The sequence below is a fragment of the Haliaeetus albicilla genome, chromosome 14 (assembly GCF_947461875.1).
Source record: "Haliaeetus albicilla chromosome 14, bHalAlb1.1, whole genome shotgun sequence".
Classification (NCBI taxonomy): domain Eukaryota; kingdom Metazoa; phylum Chordata; class Aves; order Accipitriformes; family Accipitridae; genus Haliaeetus; species Haliaeetus albicilla.
Window position 1 is genome coordinate 22,446,395 of NC_091496.1, and position 19,605 is coordinate 22,465,999.

The 19,605-nt window shown below is 44.1% G+C and overlaps 1 protein-coding gene across 1 annotated transcript in view; it reads right to left on the reverse strand.

Annotated features, from left to right (window-relative positions):
* Positions 1-19,248, reverse strand: part of MAPK11 (mitogen-activated protein kinase 11) — a 33,112-nt gene extending 13,864 nt beyond the window's left edge. Inside the window, exons 1-4 of the mRNA XM_069801968.1 lie at positions 19,014-19,248; positions 4,597-4,726; positions 3,573-3,631; positions 2,330-2,441 (exon numbers count right to left, since the gene is read on the reverse strand). Coding sequence (XP_069658069.1) covers positions 2,330-2,441; positions 3,573-3,631; positions 4,597-4,726; positions 19,014-19,126 — 414 coding nt within the window. The 5' untranslated portion in view covers positions 19,127-19,248. The remainder of the gene's footprint in view (positions 1-2,329; positions 2,442-3,572; positions 3,632-4,596; positions 4,727-19,013) is intronic.
* Positions 19,249-19,605: the final 357 nt, after the last annotated feature.

Below are 19,605 nucleotides of genomic sequence, written 5' to 3' on the forward strand. Positions count from 1 at the left end.
CCTTGTTTTGTCTTATCCAGAGCTGGATATTTCAAGAGAGGTAACCCTGAGGACTAGATTCTACCATAAAAGACAGCACTTGTAGCGATTCTTCTGTTGAAAGTTTCTTACCAACTTGGAATTTGTTCCAGTCTTATCTGGATGTCCACGTTGATCAGCTAGTGGCTCAGTGAAGGCAGTGGCCTAGGGAGCAGTATGGTTGACTCCTAGATGATGTAAGTCACCTTCCCATACTGCGAACGCTGAATGTGGGTGAGAGATACTGGCACCCTGGGAGAGGGTAGTGACCAAAATACCCACCTAAGCCACAGCATTACTTCAGGTCCACTTTCAAAGCAGGGACCCAAAGCGGTATTTCAGTGGCTATTTAGTGTCTCTGCTATTTTACATAAAACATTAAAACTCAAAGATCGAGAAAAGCTTACTCTGTAATTGCCTGTTGTTCACTTGTGAGGATCTACAGCCAGTTTCTCTATGATCTTACCGACCAGGACCAGCAAGACCTTGAAAACCTTCTTCTCTATTCTCTAGAGGTGAATTCACCTTCTTTTTGGGGAGCAGAGGTTGCACGCGAAACCTGTATATCAACTAGGAAAACCCAAAGAAAACCCGAGGGCATTCTTCTTGCTCCAGACCTACGCGCTGTTCGTCAGAAGGGCAGGGCCACCCGCGCGCTCCTCCCAACAGCTGCTCGCGGCTGAACGGGGAGGAAACCAGACCACCGCCGGCGACAGAGCAGCCGCGTCCCTGCGCTGCTGAGAGGACGACAGCAGCTCCTCCGCTGCCGCCACGCCGTCCTCTACCAGCCAGCTCAGGAGCCTGCCAACCTACGCCGCTGCAGGCTAACGCTTCGCCTGCTCGGACGGCTTCCGCGGGCTGCGAAGCCTGCGCTCCGTACTGCTGAGCACGCCCGCCAGCGAGCCCACAGCTTCCTCAGGTACGCGAACACGCGCCGTCACGGCTCCGGCACGGATGTAAGCGAGGAGTTACGTATGACCGAACGTTCTTCCGCTAACGAGGCATGGGAATTTCAGTTCCAGAAGAGAGGCGCCACCACCAACCCCTCCCCTTCAAAACAGAGCCAGAGATGCACCTGAGTGCATTAATGCACCTGAGTGCGTTTCCGAGGTTCATATTCACTTTAGAGCACAACGCTTACTATTATTTAGCCCTGACACAACATAGCCTTATATTCAAAATCGCAAGCTAGATAATTAACTCCAGAATCCATCTTCCTAATTAAGCTATTAACTTAGGTAAATGAGACAAAGCAATTAAGGGCTCAGTTCTGCAATTTTTATTCACTAAAATCTGCACTGAAATTGACAGAACCCACATGCATGAATAAGAATTACTGTCTCAGGCACAAGGTGACTTGCTGAAAATCACGTAATAAGTATATTTCAGAGCCAGTATTTACCATGGCTTGCTTTCAAACATATTGTCCATGCCTAAAATATCAATTACTGTTAAGTTAGCTACCAAAGCAGCTGAACCCTCTCTTTTCTTTTTGCTTATACCTGGGAAAATCAACACTGGTCCGAGAAAACACTTATCACCTAGTAATGCGAAGCATTTTCTACATCTTCTCCTGTTTATAGACACTTACATGTTTAATGTCAGCAAAACGATACATATTTTAATTCTTTTGGAAGAAAATTTTGCTACAGTTTCATTGCCAATTGCCTGTGTTATCTAATTGTATGAATTTTAACTGATACAACTAAAGGAAACAATGACTTCACAGGCAGAGTAAATCCTAGGTGATTGTGTGCAACATTGTACATTGCTAGGATAAACTTCTACTTCCAGGCATTTCCCAAAGAGCCCAACTAACTTGGTTACCTCTTCTCCCATGTGATGCTCTACAAAAATCAGGGCTGTCGTTTTTCAAACTGGCTCATGTCTTTCAGAGCACAAATGTGAGTTACTTGCCATATCATTCTTTATAAATGTCACGTTCTTCAGAAGTTTTTTCACTACCTTTTTGTGACAGGTGAAATGTCTAAAACACACACTGTGCGCTACAGAACACGTTCACTTAAGCACTATATAGCAAGTGATTCTCCTTCAATAATAACTTAAATAGACACTAATCTAAAGTTAATGTTCAAGGGGAGTATTCACATGTATTGCGCATGTAAATGTTGGCAGGCTTAGGGTTTTATTTCTGGTTAGAAAAATGATCTGATAATTTCGGAAATGATTGCTGCTATCTATGCACTCTTAAGACACAAAAAAAGGTGTTTAAGTACTGTCAGAGCAATGAACCAGTTGTTACCACAACATTTCGGTTGCTGACTCTAAAACTCCTGAGTTCAGCCAGTACCTTAAGACCTCGAAGTAACTGATAGATGAGGAACTGTATATGGTCATCCGTTAACTTCTGGCACTTCACAATGTTATTGAGGTCAGCACCCATTAAATTTGTCACAAGATACCTGTGAAAATAAAAGAGAGAAGAAAACAAAGAAACATACCTCATTTAAGAATGACAGAATGTAAATCCTTCTAAAAGCAGAACATCTAAAGAGTAACTACACACTCCCATGTAGGTTCCTTTTCCATTTTCTACTAACACACAGTTTATGCCCTTTAAGTCAGATATGAGCTTTAATAATGGAATCACAGCTGTGAGATTTAACATCATGAAAAAGAAAAATCCTTACGGTACATTAAAAACCGTTATCTCTGTTTTCACCATGACACACTACAGCAGCTCAGTGAGGGGAGAACGCATCATATTTTGAGATGAATAGGAAGCCTCACCCAACATCAAAGCAGGGGTCTGAGGCACCAAAACTACAGTACCTGCAAGGCCCCAGAATATCTGGTGATGGAGGTTAACATTGGATTGGTTGAAATAAGAGTGTTTTGTGTAACTTGCCTCTTTGTCCCCACTGGAAGTTTTATTTTGTGACAAATTTTGCAGAAATGTTGATTCTTTTCCAAAAACAGCGCTGGGACAAAAGTATGCATCTATCATACCCAGTTCTCATTTGTGTAATTTTGCCCCAGAGCCAAAGGGGTTTGGCCGCTAATTTACATGGAGACAAAAAAATATTAATTACTATTTCTTCTGCTAAATTGTTTACCTAAGTGCTTATACATGATGTAAACCAAGAGGAACTCAGCATAAATCATACGTTTGAGTAACACCAAAATACACCAGTCCTAGGTTAGTCAGGAAGCTAGCCTAAATTTACCTTGTCTCAGTTAACCAACAGAATACTTTCCTGCATTCCTGAACTATCCCATCTAGCTGTGAAAAAATAATCTGCAGCTAACAAGTAATTGAACTGAAAAAGTTTCAAGTTTACTGGCATTTATGCAGCATCAAACCATTTACCATATACCTATAATCTTATTAAGTATCATTTGAAAAAGTACAAAAATGAGGCCCATCCTCCTGCCTCCTCTTTTGTGGAAAAGTTGCAAAAATATTTATTTGGGTTCTTCACACAAAGCTAACTGGGGCTGCAAGTCTTTTAGAAAAGTATGTGCTTCCTTTTTTAAAACCAGAGTGGTACTTAATTACTAAGTAGTCAGAATTATTTTAAAATTTTACTTACACTTCATTAAAATTTTCTATTGATGTTGCAGGCGTAAAAACATCTAGCAATCCTATAACCTGAAAGATGAGGGAATCGACATTTTATTTTTTAGAAATCTGTAAAGCAACATGTAATTAGTATTGACAGTGCTTAGCATTTTTGGGATGGAACTTACAAAAATATGACATATGGTCATCCTGAAAACTTAGTATGTCTGGCACAGTAGGTGTTCTATACAGGTATAGCCTCAGCTATCTCCATGACCAATGGAAAATTATGTTAATTCAAAAAGTTATTACAACAAGACTTTAGACAATCAGAAATAAAGGCAGGAAAAGTAACGTTGTTACAGAAAAGCTGACACATGGCTTGTATGCTTGCTATACTTAAGATTACGCACAATTTCATGGGTTATCGTGTTCTGTTGTTGTTTAACTTTTTTAGCATAATTTCTCCAGGATACTTTTCAATCCACTATATTTTATTCAGGCTTCAATTCATCAAGTTACTTTCAAGCAGGTGGATACTCCCACTGAAATCAACTGTTTGCCACATAAACTTAGAATAGTAGTCAATTATTTGGGCCCTGAAGTTCTACTACCTTTCATCTAGTTATTACACTGTTGTTAATTTCAGTGAGAGTATCTGCCCTTAATTTCTCAACAGAATACAAATTCAGCAAAAGCAGGTCTGAGGTATTTTTTTTTCCTGGACTGACGTTTCAAGGGTATCCAACAGTAGTGAGCAGAACACACTTATTACTTTAGTTAGGGAAGAGTAGGACCACTTGTTCTGGATTTCATTAGCTGCATCATCAAGATGAAATTAGATCATTTTTCAGTAAAAAGGCAGCCTTTTACTGTAAGTCTCTGCTTTGAAGTCCAGTGACTTCACTCCACGTAAGATGGCTAGGCCCAGGTATCTTGGATAGCTAGAGAGTTGGATATACTTTTTGAAAAAGATTGTACCTAACGGAAGTTAAGCCTGTATTGCAAACTTTTGTCATAAAAATCCGAAGGGAAAGAACTCACTCTCCACTTACGTTCTCATGCTTCATGTGCTTGAGCAACCTAAGCTCTCGGTAGGTCCTCCTCGCGTGAATAAGGGACTGAAAAGGTCTTGAAAGCTTTTTTACTGCCACCTTCTGTCTTGTTTTGGTATCATAAGCTGAACTAGAAGAGGAAAAGAAAAAGTCCACGTTGATGGCATGTTCTACTTCAAAGTTCTCAGCTCGTTCACTGGAGAAACCCGTAGTCTCTTGGGGGCCCTTACCCCCTCCTTTGCTCTCTTTCACCTTCTGCTCAGGGACTGCAACCGGGGGAGATAGTCAGCAGTAACGCTGAGTCTTCAGAGACAGCTCCCTTGTTTCCATCTAGCAAATTACTAACGCTGACGATAATGTTCCAGACTCATCCCCAGGTAACCCTTCCCCATATGGCAGGAAAAGTAAGCAGAGAATTAGCTCCATTAGTGCAGCCCCAAGGCAAGGCTCAGAGGGAATATGGGGATCCAAACTCCAGGTCTTACTGAACAAACTGGAGTCTTTACTAATATTAGAGGAACGCTGCCATTATGTCTAGCAATATTAATTACCTCTGTGACCATTAGCTTGCTAGACAATAGCGCCATAAAACTGGTATCAAATTAGGATGTCGACATAGCCAAGGCCATACTGTTTCCTTGGGAAATGCTGGTAAGAAGTGAACAACGGGTACGTATCTTACACTTCAGCACACAGATCCTGCTGACACACAGCATGCGTTTAACTTCATACAGACGGAGATGCCCTACTGAAGAGGACACTAAATACACACATCACCATTTGCACAAAAGGGAGACCCACTGTTTTTTGTGCATTAGAAAGGCACAACAAGCGACACATAAATGCTGCCTGTTATGTAGCACAGGAATAAAAATCATCCCTGTATGTGTTACTTCATGACACGAGACAGTACAATTATAAAAAGATTCAGTTTGCTACCTTCTCTTATGAAGAAAAAAGTCTTTCAATTGTTACTCTTATCCATTAAGTTAAAATTGTGTTCAATTAAAATACCTTTAAATTATCTGTTTAAAGTGGATAATACTATCTAGGCTTGCTAGAGAGCATTAGCAAGCCAAGAACCCTCAGACACGTTTATCTTACAGAAATTTTTTGGAGTTACAAACACGAAAATTAGGTAACATGAAAAATGCATGGAGTAGGGTGACAGTCACAGTCAACAGTCACACCAAATGCTATTAGCTCCTTATGAACAGTGTTTTAGACACTCCTGCAAATTGTGGTAGGAGACACCTGCTAGAGACAAAAAACATTGATTGTGCATGGAATAGCTCCCAAACTAATACACCAAGCTCCAAGTAGGTGGACTTCTATACATATCTGGTGCTCTGCTAAAGTCATGAAGAGCCAAGCAAAGAGCAAAGCCTCTTTATCTACAGGCAGCTGGAGGACAAGGTGGTGTTTTCTAATGAGAAGCAACAAAGGATACAAGCAACAAATGGGCAGGAAGAACAGAGTGGCATCTGAAAGGTGATAGTGATCCAGTTAGCCTAGAATTCACCCAGCCTCTGTGAAGCCCAATGCAGGGCACAGTCCAGCAACATTTTTATTTGATAAAACCAGAGTAAGAAGAAGGAGATTTAATCAACATGTTTCTTGAGGCACCATGGAAGGAGTGAGTCACTCATGAGATAAATGAAATAGATAAGCAGATTACTTAGCTAGTTTCTTGCAAGCATCACAGAAGTGGATCTTCAGGGAAATTTTAAAAGTGTACAGGGTTGTGGCTTTGCAGAGCACCACAGGAAGGGCATTCCCCAAGCAGAAGCAAGCAAGCATAGGAAGGAGAAGACTGGTATCACTCTGAGGAGTGGGTGGAAGGGATATGACAGAGACACTTGTTCTGACAGTAGGGTAGAGTCACAGTTATTCAGGATATGAGGATGCTGTGTTGCTCAAATACGTGGAGCAGCTCAAGGAATGAACGGTGTGAGAAGAACTGACAACAGAGATATCTTAAATTCCACGTGACTGGCCACAGGGACAACATGAAGGTTGCACAAGTAAATCTGAAGAAATAAAAAGGAAGCCAATGCTTAGCTGTTAATGTAAGAAAGATTAGATATAATTGCCTTGTGTGTAAACCTGGCCAACAAAGCCACTGGAGAACACTGCCAAGTCTCACAAATACATACTCTCTACATCCTTTCCAACTTTTTTCCAGTGGAAAAGGAAATGTCTATCCAGATAAATAAATAACATTGCCCAGAACAGCAGTCTGTGCTTAACATCTCAGCTCTTCTAGTAATTCACAAGCCTTCCCACTCATGCTTGTACCGGTTTGTGAAATACTGTGTACATTATATAAGGCTAGGAGGAATTAGGTTTTAAATACTGTTATCATGATAAACATCCCTCTCCTCCCAGGTCTAAGGTCAAATGTGGGTTCCAGTGGTTTAAAAACTACTGATCTTTAAGATGGATTGCTTTTTACCCTCCATATGACTCAAGGCTGCAAAGCTTTCAGATGGTACAAAGCACTATTTTTTTTTAGCTTCAGTAATTCTTATGACAGCAGCTTTTTAGACTAAGGATGGAAGCACATAAGGAGAGAGGGGAAAAAAAAAAAAAGAAAGAGAAAACAAATGGCATCTTGAGTCCTGGGACCTCCAATGGGAAATCAAGAATTGAAGCTGCACAGGCCAGGGACTGACTTGGTTTAAATGAGTTCCTCCGCAGTCAAGAAACTGCAGCAAATGATAATGAGAGAGCTAATGCCTTCAGGCTCTTTCCTTGCCTGGTTTACCACCATCATAATTCAAGTTATTAACAGTGAAGCATTCAAAAAAATAGATTTCATGTTGTTTGAACTCTCGTTTGTCAGATTCAAGGATGACTTGCATCTGTGATCTCTGCTACTGCCTCTGCGATCACATTTTGCAAGTGGCAGACCACTGCCTGCATTCCTCCCCATGTACACTTACGCCTTTTATTTTAGGCTCGGTCTCCCCCTCTTGCTGTTATATCATCACAGCTGCAATCTGGGTTGTCCCCTGAATCCCTCATCGTCCCCCAAGCACACTGATAAGTGGCAGGATGAACTGCTTCCTTTTCTGTGCTATTTCCCCAGGAATGTTCAGCTTTCAGAGTAGTCCCTGGACAGGACATCTCTAGTCCCAGTCACGGCAAAAATATGGTCCCCCCCGTGCTTGGCACCTGCGAACCCTTCCTTGGGGGCCTGTAACCAGCCCAACTAAAATGATTCAAAACAGCTTCTTAAAAAAAAACAAAAACAAAAAAACCCCAACAACAACAACAACAAAACAAACCCAAGCTGTTAACTAGTTTAACAGGGAAGAAAAGGGTTAGAGGCCCTCACCTTCCCTTGCCCCGCATGACACCCAGCTCACACCCTCCCTGCTCCTGCATCGAGACTGGAGAGGGCTTCTCTGCCAGTCTCTTGGTGTTTGCATCGCCTCACAAACAAATGCTGGCAACTTACAGTGCCTTTTTCTTTTGCAAGGTTATTTTCTATGGGCTTCAGCTTTGGCCAACCACTTGTGTTTATACCTGGTTTATATACTCACTTGTACCTGGAAACAAATCATCCTTCCAATGGTTCAGCTACTGTTTCCTGAGTTCCTTTGAAACTATTTATTCTGAGGTGTCTGACCTCTGATTACGATGTTGCCTCATGTAGCTGGACAGAATAGTATGATGGAGATAAACTTTGATACTTACAAAGGGATATCGTCTCCCATCTCTAATCTGTTCTTTACTGTTAGCATTTCATTTGTTGTAGGCAGTGAAAATAAGTATCATCAGCGAGTATTTCTGACATCATCATTAAGCAGCATGCTCGCATGCCTCAGCAGAATACGAGAACACCACTTTAGACAGACTTTCTATCATAATTTAAAAAGAAACAAAATTATTACTGTTTGTTTTTAATTTACAAGAAACAACTTTGTAACAATCTTAGCAACAGCTTTTTCAGATATGATCATTCTTGACCCAGAACCCTTCACAGTTATGACACATTTTTTGCTATCTGTCCTTTCCAAGATCAAGGATAAAAAGCCATTATTCTGCTTACAGGGATGGCATCATTTTCACACAGATTAGAGACTTTTGCTTAGCGTGATTTTCAATCGTTGCTTAAATTAGACGTACCTTTTCAGAGTTGTCAACTCCTATATTTAATAATTCTATTGAAGTTCCACTAGATGAAATACATAACTCCAGTTATATGCCCATCTTCCCAGTTCCTAAGGTTTCAGAGAAAAGTTTGATCATAGGAAGCTAATGCAGTCCAAAAACTCAGGAGGCAGAAAGCACAGGATTATAGCAGCTTCACGCTAACTTCATGACTGTTGATGGGGCATCGATTTTTGGTAGCTGATGTTTATAAACATGGCCATACATACAGTCTTTTCCCCAGTATCCATGGTCAGTTTATCCTCTGTGGTTACAGAGCAGTAATACTGGACAGACAAGCCATTCATGTGCGCAGCCTGCTCAGACCCTTCAGGGCTTTGGGGATTAGGAGTACACTATTCAGCGATGGCTACTTAGCCTTCAGGATCAAATTTGCTTCCACAGCTGGAGGGCTGCCTGTGGGAGCCCAATCTAACAAACCATGCATGGAGCCAACTTGTATCCTATTTAGTAAACTCAGTATCCAATGCAGGAAGAACTCTGCCTGGGATCAACTGGTCCTCTTGGACTACAGCCGGTCCCTGAACTTCCCAATGCTTTGGGCTCAGAGAGGGCTTATTAGTTGGGCACAGTACTACCCACAATGCCTGAAAAAAGTTCAGCTTGAGCGCAGTGTTTGGTCTAGTAAGTTCTCTTCATTCCTGGAGCAAGATGGGGTCTAGGTGATACAGAATGAAGGCATGACCCAAGCTGGTTGTACATGGTGCCAGTCTTGTGCCTGCAGTGAACTCCCCATTTGCTGTAAGTTACCTGTGTCAGCCAGTATTCCATCCCCATCACCCCAGATAACCACGAGATTTTGGTTGTCTACAAGTGTGATTTTACGCTTGTGGAAGCATTATATCTGTACAAATAATTAGCTATACTTATTTTAAGTGATTAATTTGGGGTTAAGTGCAAAAAATGCAGAGAAGACTAACTTTCCTATTTATTTTATATAATTCAGTGTCCCAGCTTGCGAGGCTGTTACCCCTCCACCATCAGAAGTTTGACAACTGGTTGGACACACTACACCAAACTTGAAGAGAATGCTGTACACAAGCAGATCCTTAAATTTGCTCCATGTGATGATAAAACTGGGTCTGAGTTTTCCCCATATTGTTCTAGGCTTCTATTTTTATTTCTTTCACTGCAGCACAACACGAGTTTCTTCCCTTCACTGGGTCACATTCCTTCAGAACATATGAAGATTCCCCATTACACGTGTTAAGAGAAAAAACAAAGAAAAAATGCAATTCATGCTCAAAACACAGGCTCACATGGACAGAACTTTACTGCTTTTGGTAAGAAAGAAGGTAACATCCCCAGAAAACAAAATGGAAAGTACACAGAATTTCTGCCACATATTTAGTACAGCCACAACTTCGAGCTCTTATCCACAGACCCCAGCATCCTTTCATGTACCCACTGACTCCTTCCATTACAGGAGAGATGAACCTCCTTGTGGACACATGTCCCCTTAATTTGTAAGATTCTGAGTTCCTGAGAAAAACAAGTAACAGCAGCAGAAGGGTGTATGTGAGCAAGTATTGAGGGGAAGGAACGAAAGAGGGGTCAACACACAGAGAACCTAATCATTGAGGTAGGCAGCCCTTATCGAAATGCGCATTGGTGAGCAAGACAGAAAAGCAGGACACACAAGAACCCTGCCTTGGGACATTTTTCTAGTGCCTAATCATATAATCTGGGTTCCTCACAACTGCAGTGAATGATAACCCTTTTTACATTTCTCATAAATGTCATGTAAGTGAATGAAAGTCATCACATGAATAACACAAATTTTGGGGTTTGCTTGCAAGGCTTAGTTTGTGAGCTTTGTCTTCTGGGTCTTCTCCAGGATCTTGCTCTTCTTTTTTAAACTACAACCTCCCCCCCCCCCCCCCCCCCCCCCCCCAATAGAGCTACTTTTTATTGAAATACAGAATAGTCTTGGAAAAAAAAACCACACACAGCATCTATCCAATACCAGAAAATGGACCATAACAGCTGCTGGCAGTGCAGCAAGAGAACAGAAGAAGGCCACCCACAGTAAGCTTAAGTTAAGCAGCAAAGTAAACCCAGGAAACGGTTCATTTGTTTCTTCTTTATAAACGTTTTGTTACTTTATGCAAGTTCAAGTTGGTGATTTCTACCCTCTAAGAGCTAGATTTAAGGTACAGAGTGTGTTTATTTACTAAACCACACAAATCATGACATATATGTGCATCAGAAGGAAACCATAACGAAAAATGAGATGGTAGCAAGACAAAAGGTGGAAGGATGAGTAATGGGCAGCTGTGAAATGACATGTTAATCTCATTAGAGAAAAAAACCCTTGCTTGATGATGACAGGTTATTGTATTGTAAAATTACATCCCATCACTTGGATATTATTACAACACACCATGCTGAGCACTAGCATCAATTGTTTTGGCTTTAGTACAATCACTGTCAATTATCTCAGATTAATTTACCACTAAATCTAAATACAAAAGCACAAAATATCTCTTACATATGCAACATAATTGTTCCATAACCAACATAAAAATATGTACATACTTTTAAGCAGACACTGAAAAATACTAAAAAATAATTGCTATCCATATGTTTATGTGAATACATCACCAGTCTTCTTTCAATGTAACAATATGATCATAAAAATGCTGTATTAGCCTCTGAATCCACAAGCTATTTTTTATTTTCTGTTCTGTCTCTTACATCTCCACAGTGACTTAAATATTCAAATAACTTTACAGAGGAGCAGTCACACTTTTCTAGGTGAAGTTATAAACAGTACAGCTTGTATCAGTGGGAATGATGCATTTAAAATCATTCTTGTGAGAAAAAGATACAGAAGGCTGGGGTCATAAACCGCTAGCTTCTTCAGCATGTGTAACCAACTCATGGACACTAAAATAATGTATTTTAAATAGCCTACAAGCCCCACGTCAGTATATAAACAAGAAGATCTGTCAGCTGCCACTAAGCCAGTACACTGCTAATAACAAATGTATTCTATTCAGCATTTCATTAGAAGACGACTGCCAGGTAGTTATAAATTGTGGGCTTTGAAGCTACAGCTAGAAACGCTTGTGGTTAATCTGGATATAAAGTTTAACATGAAAAATACCAGTGCTTTCAAATACATTACATAAACCTAAACAGACAAAATCTCACTTACATTCTTGTCCTCCTTTTTCCTATTCCTCCCCCACTTCTCCTTCAAATTTCCTGTTTTCTCTCTCTACAGTGGCCAAAATATTAAATGGTAGCAATTTGTTCCCAGGTCACGTAGGGCTTTTGAAATGTCCTCTCTCCCTTCCTGACTGTACACACAGAACTAAGATACTGGATTTTTGGTACCAACTAGCTAATAGGTTCTGAAATTGCAAACAGCTCCTTGGGAAGCTGGCCCTAAGACTTTAAGGGCTCTGGAACAGGGACCGTGTCCCCTAGCCAGTTGCAATCACAATCACGACTGATGGCAGGAGAGGAAAGCAGTTAGCTATGCCACTGCTGCATCATGTGGTCAGGAAGGTGCATATTATAACAAATTACATGGAAGTAGGTATGGAGGAGACCCTCTGCAGAGAGCTTTTATTCTGCTAATATATTCCTACAGCCACACAGAAGGTTGTAATTCCATGATCCTTGCTGCCTTTCTGCCACAACTGGCTCAGCTCGTGTCTCTCATCTCCCTTCCACCCCATGCTTCCTGTCTTCCTAAAAAAGATCTCATTAATTCCTCCTGAAAGAAAACCTGCACAATACAAAGTGGTCTTCCCCACTTCTTGACTTGCCTTTTCTCCACTCTTCCTACAATTCCCTCTACCACCCTCCTCACACCCATACAGATGTTTCTCATCTGCTCTCAAACTACTCCACAGGCTTCCTGACAGCATCCTACATAGAGATCTCTGTCACAGCCATTCTCAGCCCTTCTCATCCTTCTCCACAAACACCTCCTTCCTGCTTCAGCCTCCTTCATTAAAAGCATTCTTAGACATTCTCATTTAAAATATAAATCTTGACTCCACTAACTACCATCCCACTTCTCTTTCCTTCCCAAAGTCAGTAACTACACTGTTGCAACAGCTGGAAAATACGCAGACTGAAACTGGACAAAGGAATGACGAGCAATCTGCATTCCATCCCAGTACCCCAACAAACCCACTCTCAACGAACTTTCTAGTGATGTCTCCCTGGCCAGTGCTCAGAAACATTCTTCCATCTTCCTTCATATATCTTTTGCAAAGTTTCTTGAATTCTTGACCTTCCTTGGCTTTGTAGCTGCAAACCCCATTGTGTCTTCATTCCCAATAGCTATTTCATCGTGTTCCTCTGAGGGTCTTCCTCACTCTGCAACATTTTTTGTTGCTTCACTTCTTTTCATCCATTCATTCTAGCAATGCTGCTGCAGAGATCCTCCTCCTAACCTGCAACATTGACCATGCAGCTCCTTTTATTTAGTTCTCCTCCCTATTGCAACTGCACTTTCAAGGTCTTGTTTCCAAGTATCATTATTACATACACTCACTCTTAAGGGGTGTCCTGCCTCTGACTGGATTCTCCTATCAGCCTTCATCTCTCAGTTTTCAAGCAAGTGTTTGAATAAGGGTTAGAAGGGCTCGTTGTAAATATGCACAAAACTAATGAAAGGCTTCTAAACTGCTTCTGAACGATGCATACCAAAAATAGACAACTGCTAACAGATCTTGGACAGCAGTATTTTAACAATATTGTTTGAAATGTTTCCAATAAAATATAACCATAAACATATGTAGGATGAAGTTCAGCCCCTGTATTTGCATTGGAAACAAAAGACCTAATCTGAAAGAGGAACAGCCCAAAGGGAGTCTACTGAAATCAACTGGCTCTACATGTGCTTGGGATTCTGCCTTTATCCTGTAGAGATCTATGTGGTCTTCAGTTTCCAGCTGTATTTACATACAGCAGGTGTGTGTTACTACTACTCTAGAAGTTTATCTCAGCATTTACTGTTTAAACTAGCATGCAATGTTAGTGACACATATCATAACTCCAGTAACCTGAGCTCATAGTTGAAATCATATACTTAGTATCACTACAGGTAAGTAAAAGGTCCCTTCAAAAAAAACCAGCCCCAAGTCATCAAGTACAATCTTGGATGAAGGAAGTTTTCTCTTTGTCAAAGACAGCTAATATCAGCTTTTAAAAAGCCTCACATGCTAGTGAGTTGTCTCAGCACCTTCTTAGAGGTCCTCAATGTGAAAAGGACAGTATCAGCAATGTTATGTTCCAGTCTTGCAAGCTACTGCCCTTGAAAACACTTGAGTGACAATCTAACCAGAAGCACAGGACAGGGTGGATGTGGGAAAGAAGGGGTTAAGCTTCAGGATTAAAGCCTTCTGCTTCTATTTTTCCACTTGGTACTTCCTCACAGCAAAATAGAAGCCTAAACACCACCTGACCTTCCCCCATTTTTACCCCAAATTAGTCAGGACAAAAACTTAATGGATCTTAAGCATGTACTTAAAGTTAGCAAGGAAGAGGGACCTGCTGAAGAGCTGCGTTGTGTAAATGACTTAAGGCAGGCTCTGCTTTCCCGCTTTTCTTGAACTGAGGCCTGTGCCATTACACTCTGACTTAGCAGGCCTCTTTTTTTAAAATGTCTTATGTCACCTGAGATGGTGTTAGGCATTTCATACTCTTAAATTAAAAGAGACTGACTGCATGATGCAAGTACTGTTGATGCCAATGGCCTCTGAGGAAACAATGCAGGAGTTTCTGGTTGGGAAGAAGCTCTGGACTCACTTTGGTTCATCTTGCAAGGTCTGTTCTTTCCAAGAAGGCAGAACACAGAGCTTGCAATATGCTAATGGGAAACAACCTGTTGGAGAGATCAGAGAGAGCACGCTGCAGAAGGCCGTCTATACCTCCCAGGCAAAACCAGGACTAAGTAGGCTGGCAGTCAGTTTACAAAAGCTGGCATGAAAAGAGGCATACAGGCTTTAAAAACAAAACAAAACAGGAGTAAACAAAAAATCTATCCACATGACATAATTTGTCATATAATAAAAAGTCTTTAAAAAAAAGAAGAGATGAAGAAGCTCTTTCGCAAGCAGGTGGTAACGCCAGCTCCCAGAGGAAAAGGCGGACAGGTACCAAACCACGGTGGACCTACCAGGGTGATACAGCAGAGAGGCAGAGATGCTGCAGGCCAGAGGTCCAGTTTATAAGCAATATCACTGGGACAGCTGAAAGACTGAAACACAGTCAGAATTCTTATTTAAAAGGCAGAGTCACAAGGGACAAGAGTTTAAAATGCACTGACCCGAGACATGAATTGTCTCTATTCTCTAGAACTGAAAAGAAACTGTTGTAGATGAAGATTACCTTGTGAAAGTAAGCTTGCTTGCTTCCCATCTAAATGGCTATCAGCTTAAACACTGCACTTAAAACCAGAAATGTTTTTAAAACTCACAATTAGCAGGGATAGCACCTGGTCTATAAGAGTCAACCAGCTCTTTGACTTCGGAGAGAGAGAAATCCAACTTTGAGGGTGCACACTGTGAAAATGCATTTTTCAAGAAAACTTTGAGTTTTGGCTTGAGGAAGAGTTAAAATATTTGTCCAATATAAAAAAATCCAACTTGATAAGCAAAGCTATAGCACATAAAGAAACTCCAAAAGAAACAGTTGTGTATGTAAACTTGATACTTGCTAATACGCAAACAGCCCCTGAAAAAAGAAAAATTAACCAAAATGTACTGTTGAAGACTCCATTGATCATTTTAAATATAATTAAACTACCATACACACACCCCACAATCCCACAGGGCTTTAGGTTTTTTCCCCTAAATTTAAAAAAAACCAACTCCAAACCCTGATCTGACAGCAGCAAATGACAGAACATCCACCAGCTTGAATGGACATAGGAAAGAGCCCAGGTAAAAGGAAGCCCTCCGCAGAGTTAAAACACAAGAGTAATGCAAAATGTACTGCCAGGGTGAAGTACTTGAGCGAAAGACCTCACAGTTCTTTTTGTGGTTCACATAGATGCTGAAGCTCAACTTTGCTTGGCAGTATGGCTGAGTTCTTCTGAGGATTTCCAAGAAGGACTGTTCTTTGTGATGTGTCATTAAAAAAGTGAGAAAAGCAGTAGAGCTCATTATGCTAAGGAAGGTTTGCTTTTTACACATATTCCACATCTAAATTAAAAAAAAACAATAAAAAAACATACTGGAAAGCACTGTGCTTGATATAGATACCTCTTTAAAAGTGAATCTCTTTTAAAACAATAGTACCTATCTCTATAGCACATTTCATGCATCTGCATATAAAAACTAACCCAAATACGAATTCTATTAGACTTACAAAACGTCAATAAATTGGGTCAAAACACAGCTTCCTGACACGAACTCTTCTATTGATTTTGAGCTGCAAGCAAAAAATGGGCAAGCAAAATTTAGCTTAAATGCAAATATTTACAATATGTTTCTTATTACGAGTTATCCCTTCAGTTGCACAAGTCTATCGGATGTGACTGATAGTTTACGGTAAAAAAGGAAAGGGTAGGACTAGAGAAGAGTTTCACTGAGGTAGAAAAAGATATGTTACAACAACTTTGTTCCTGTTTTAAAGCCAGTGTTTGGAGTTCAGGACCTTGGCTTCTATTCAGCAAAGCACTTAAGAATTTGTTTAATTCCAGCGGTTTCTGTAAGACTTAAATATGTTTTTAGATATTTTACTGAATAGGAGTACAATTACTCACAAAAGCAATATAGCGTATTACTCAAGGGAATGATTGTGTCTCCTGGGTCTCCTGGGTAAAGCACATGCACATAGAGTGAAAAAAAAAAATCAATTTCAATAGACACTAAAAATAGATGGCTTTTCTGAGAGATGTGAACCTTTTCCTCACATTCAAGCTTCTGTTTGGGTTTATAGTTCATCGATGTTAACAAGGCTATTAATATAGAGTAATATTTTATTGCTGTACTCTGTTCTTAAATGTATACTTTAGAGTAAACCTTTCCCATAGCATTTTTCAGTCTCCATTTTAGATCCCAGTTCCTAGGCTTCTCCATTGATAAAATACTAGGATTTCCTTAGCTTTGCAGACAGAAAAGAAGTAAGTACAATGAATTAACAACACTAACAGTTTAAAAAAAACAAAGCACCAGCTGTGCTGCAAGCGAACCACCACATGTTTTCATTTCCTTTGCAATTTCTCAAAAGTCTTGACATCTCATTACAAAATTCAGCAGAGTAGGTCTTCCCCTTAAAACTATGTCAGCATAAATAGGGAAAATAACCAGAAATGCAGGTTCAATTGGAACACAACAATAGTTACTCTCCTACTGTATATCCAGCTCCTAGCTTGTAAAATAAGAGAGGAGAAAGTAAACTAGAATTTTATAGTCTAAACAGACTAGGTCCTTGTGAAACTATTCACATCAGATAGTCACAGGACTATACGCTTAACCACAACGGCAGGTACCGACAGTCACGCAGTATTTGCCTAGATTTCCCTGGTGCAAGCGTAAGTCTGAAATAATAAAAAAAAAGATAAGAATTCAGAGATAGTTCACACTAGCCCTGAATGTTTCTGCTGATTGTTGGAGGTGTTTTAAATGCATATTCCCAGTTTACATGCAACTGGGGCATCTCACAGAGCTAGAGAAGGAAGCAACAAATACGAAACTCCATAAAAGTTCTCTCGTATCTGACTGTGAAGAGAAAAAAGCAAGTGACTATTGCACAAGTTTAGTCCACGGCAAAAAGTTAAGTTCTAAAGAAATCTTTTTTTGTGTAGTACGTTTATTTAAAGGCCCCTTATGGATTGTTTTTACATAATTCCACTTACCCAGCTTACAAAAGAAACACGATTCTTTTTCAGAACCCCCTTAAACATCGCCATTATTTCCAAAAATTGATTCGAAGCTTTTACAAGCGGAGTTAAGTGTGCATCAAATACAAAAATAATGGCCCAATCTGCACTGGCAGTTCCCAAAAGTGCAAACCTGACGGAGTGATGGTCAAAAACAAGAAAAACGTTTTAGGAGAGCGAGGACGCGACCAACCCTCACGCAGCCCTACGACGCCGAAGCCCTCGGGCGGCGATCTGCCCCGACGGGCGATCCCCCCGAGGCCGCCCCTCTCTCCCCCGATCTGCCCCGACGGGCGATCCCCCCGAGGCCGCCCCTCTCTGCCCCGACGGGCGATCCCCCCGAGGCCGCCCCTCTCTGCCCCGACGGGCGATCCCCCCGCGGCCGCCCCTCTCTGCCCCGACGGGCGATCCCCCCGAGGCCGCCCCTCTCTGCCCCGACGGGCGATCCCCCCGAGGCCGCCCCTCTCTCCCCGTCAGCCCGCCCTGCCTGACCCCTGCCCTGCCGGCACGGCCCCGCGCCAGGGGCTCCTGCCATTGTTTCCCAGGGCACAATTCATCCTCGCCGTGGGCGTCCCGGGCCCGCGGGGGCTGTCCCGCTAACCTCTCCGCCTGGAAGGTGTGCCCCCATCGCAGCCCGCCGCCGGGGCCAGGGGGGCCGGAGCCGCCGGGGCCGCCAGGGCCCGCCGCTGAAGCTCCCCCCCCGCCGCCCCGGGCCGGCAGCAGGGAGAGCCCCGACCGCCCTGCCCCGCGCCCTGCCGCTGCCTCCCCCTCCTCCCCGCTCGGACACGCCATGACTGTGCAAGATTCTCGGCTTCGCGGCAATTTTCGCTCCGGCGCGAGCAGCGACAACCGACGAGCGGCCGCTCGCTTCAACCGGCGCCGGGGAGCGGCGGCGCCGGCCGCCCCACAGCTCCCCTGTGAGGCGGGTCGGGTGGGGGTGCCGAGCGCGGCGGCCTGAGGGGGCAGCGGCGGGAAGGCCGGCGGGGGCCGCCCTCCGGCGGCGGCGGCGGCGGCGGCGGGGGGCCCGGTTGCCCGGGTTACGGCGCGGCATGCCCCGGCCCCGCGGGGCCGCCGGCCGAGGGGCGGGGGGGCGGGCGAGCGAGCTCCGGCGCCGCGCCACACACCCCGGCTGCCCAGCGGACACGCCCCCGCCCCGGCGCGCTCGGGGCCGGCGCCGCTGCCGCCGCCCGGGCAGCTCCGCTCCCGCCCCGCTCCGCGCACAACGACCGCCGGCGCCCGGCGCGGGTCTCGACGCGACGCGGGGGCCTCCCGGCGTGGTCTGCGCCCGCGGGGCGGCGCCGGGGCTGCCCCCCCCCCCCCACCCCAACACACACCCCCCGCTGCCGGCCGCCCGCACCTGCCGGCCCCTCCGCCGCCCCGCACCTACCAGACGGAGCCGTAGGCGCCGGAGCCGACGGGGGTGAGGTTCTGGTAGCGCTGGGGCACCTCCCACACCGTCTTGTTCAGCTCCTGCCGGTAGAAGCCGCCGCGCTCGGACATTTTCCCGGAGCCGCCGCCGGCGGCAGCGGCAGCAGCAGCGGCAGCCGCCCCTCAGCCGGGGCGGGGAGCGAGGCGGTGCGCGGCCGGCGCCGGCGGGGAGGAGGGACCGGCAGGGGAGGGGAGGGGAGGGGAAGGGAAGGGAAGGCGGGCGGCCGAGGGGGTGGGGGCAGCGGCCGGGGCCGGGGGGGAGCCCGGGCGGGGGCGAGGGGCGCCCGGCGCACGGGCCCGGGAGCCGCGGGGCGGCCGCCGGTGTCCTCCCGCGGGGGTGGGCCGTGGCGAAGCGCCGATCCCGCCCCGGAGCGGCCGGCGTCGCTGCCGGGGCGGCGGCCGCCACCGCATCGGCCGCCCCTGCCCGAACGTGCGGGAAGGGGCCCGCTGCTCCCGGCGGCCCCGGTCGCCTGGCCCTTCACCTAGCATCCTTCGGGCTTCGTAAAGCCCTGCTGGCACCTCTCCTATTTTGCCACGGCCACCTGAAGCCC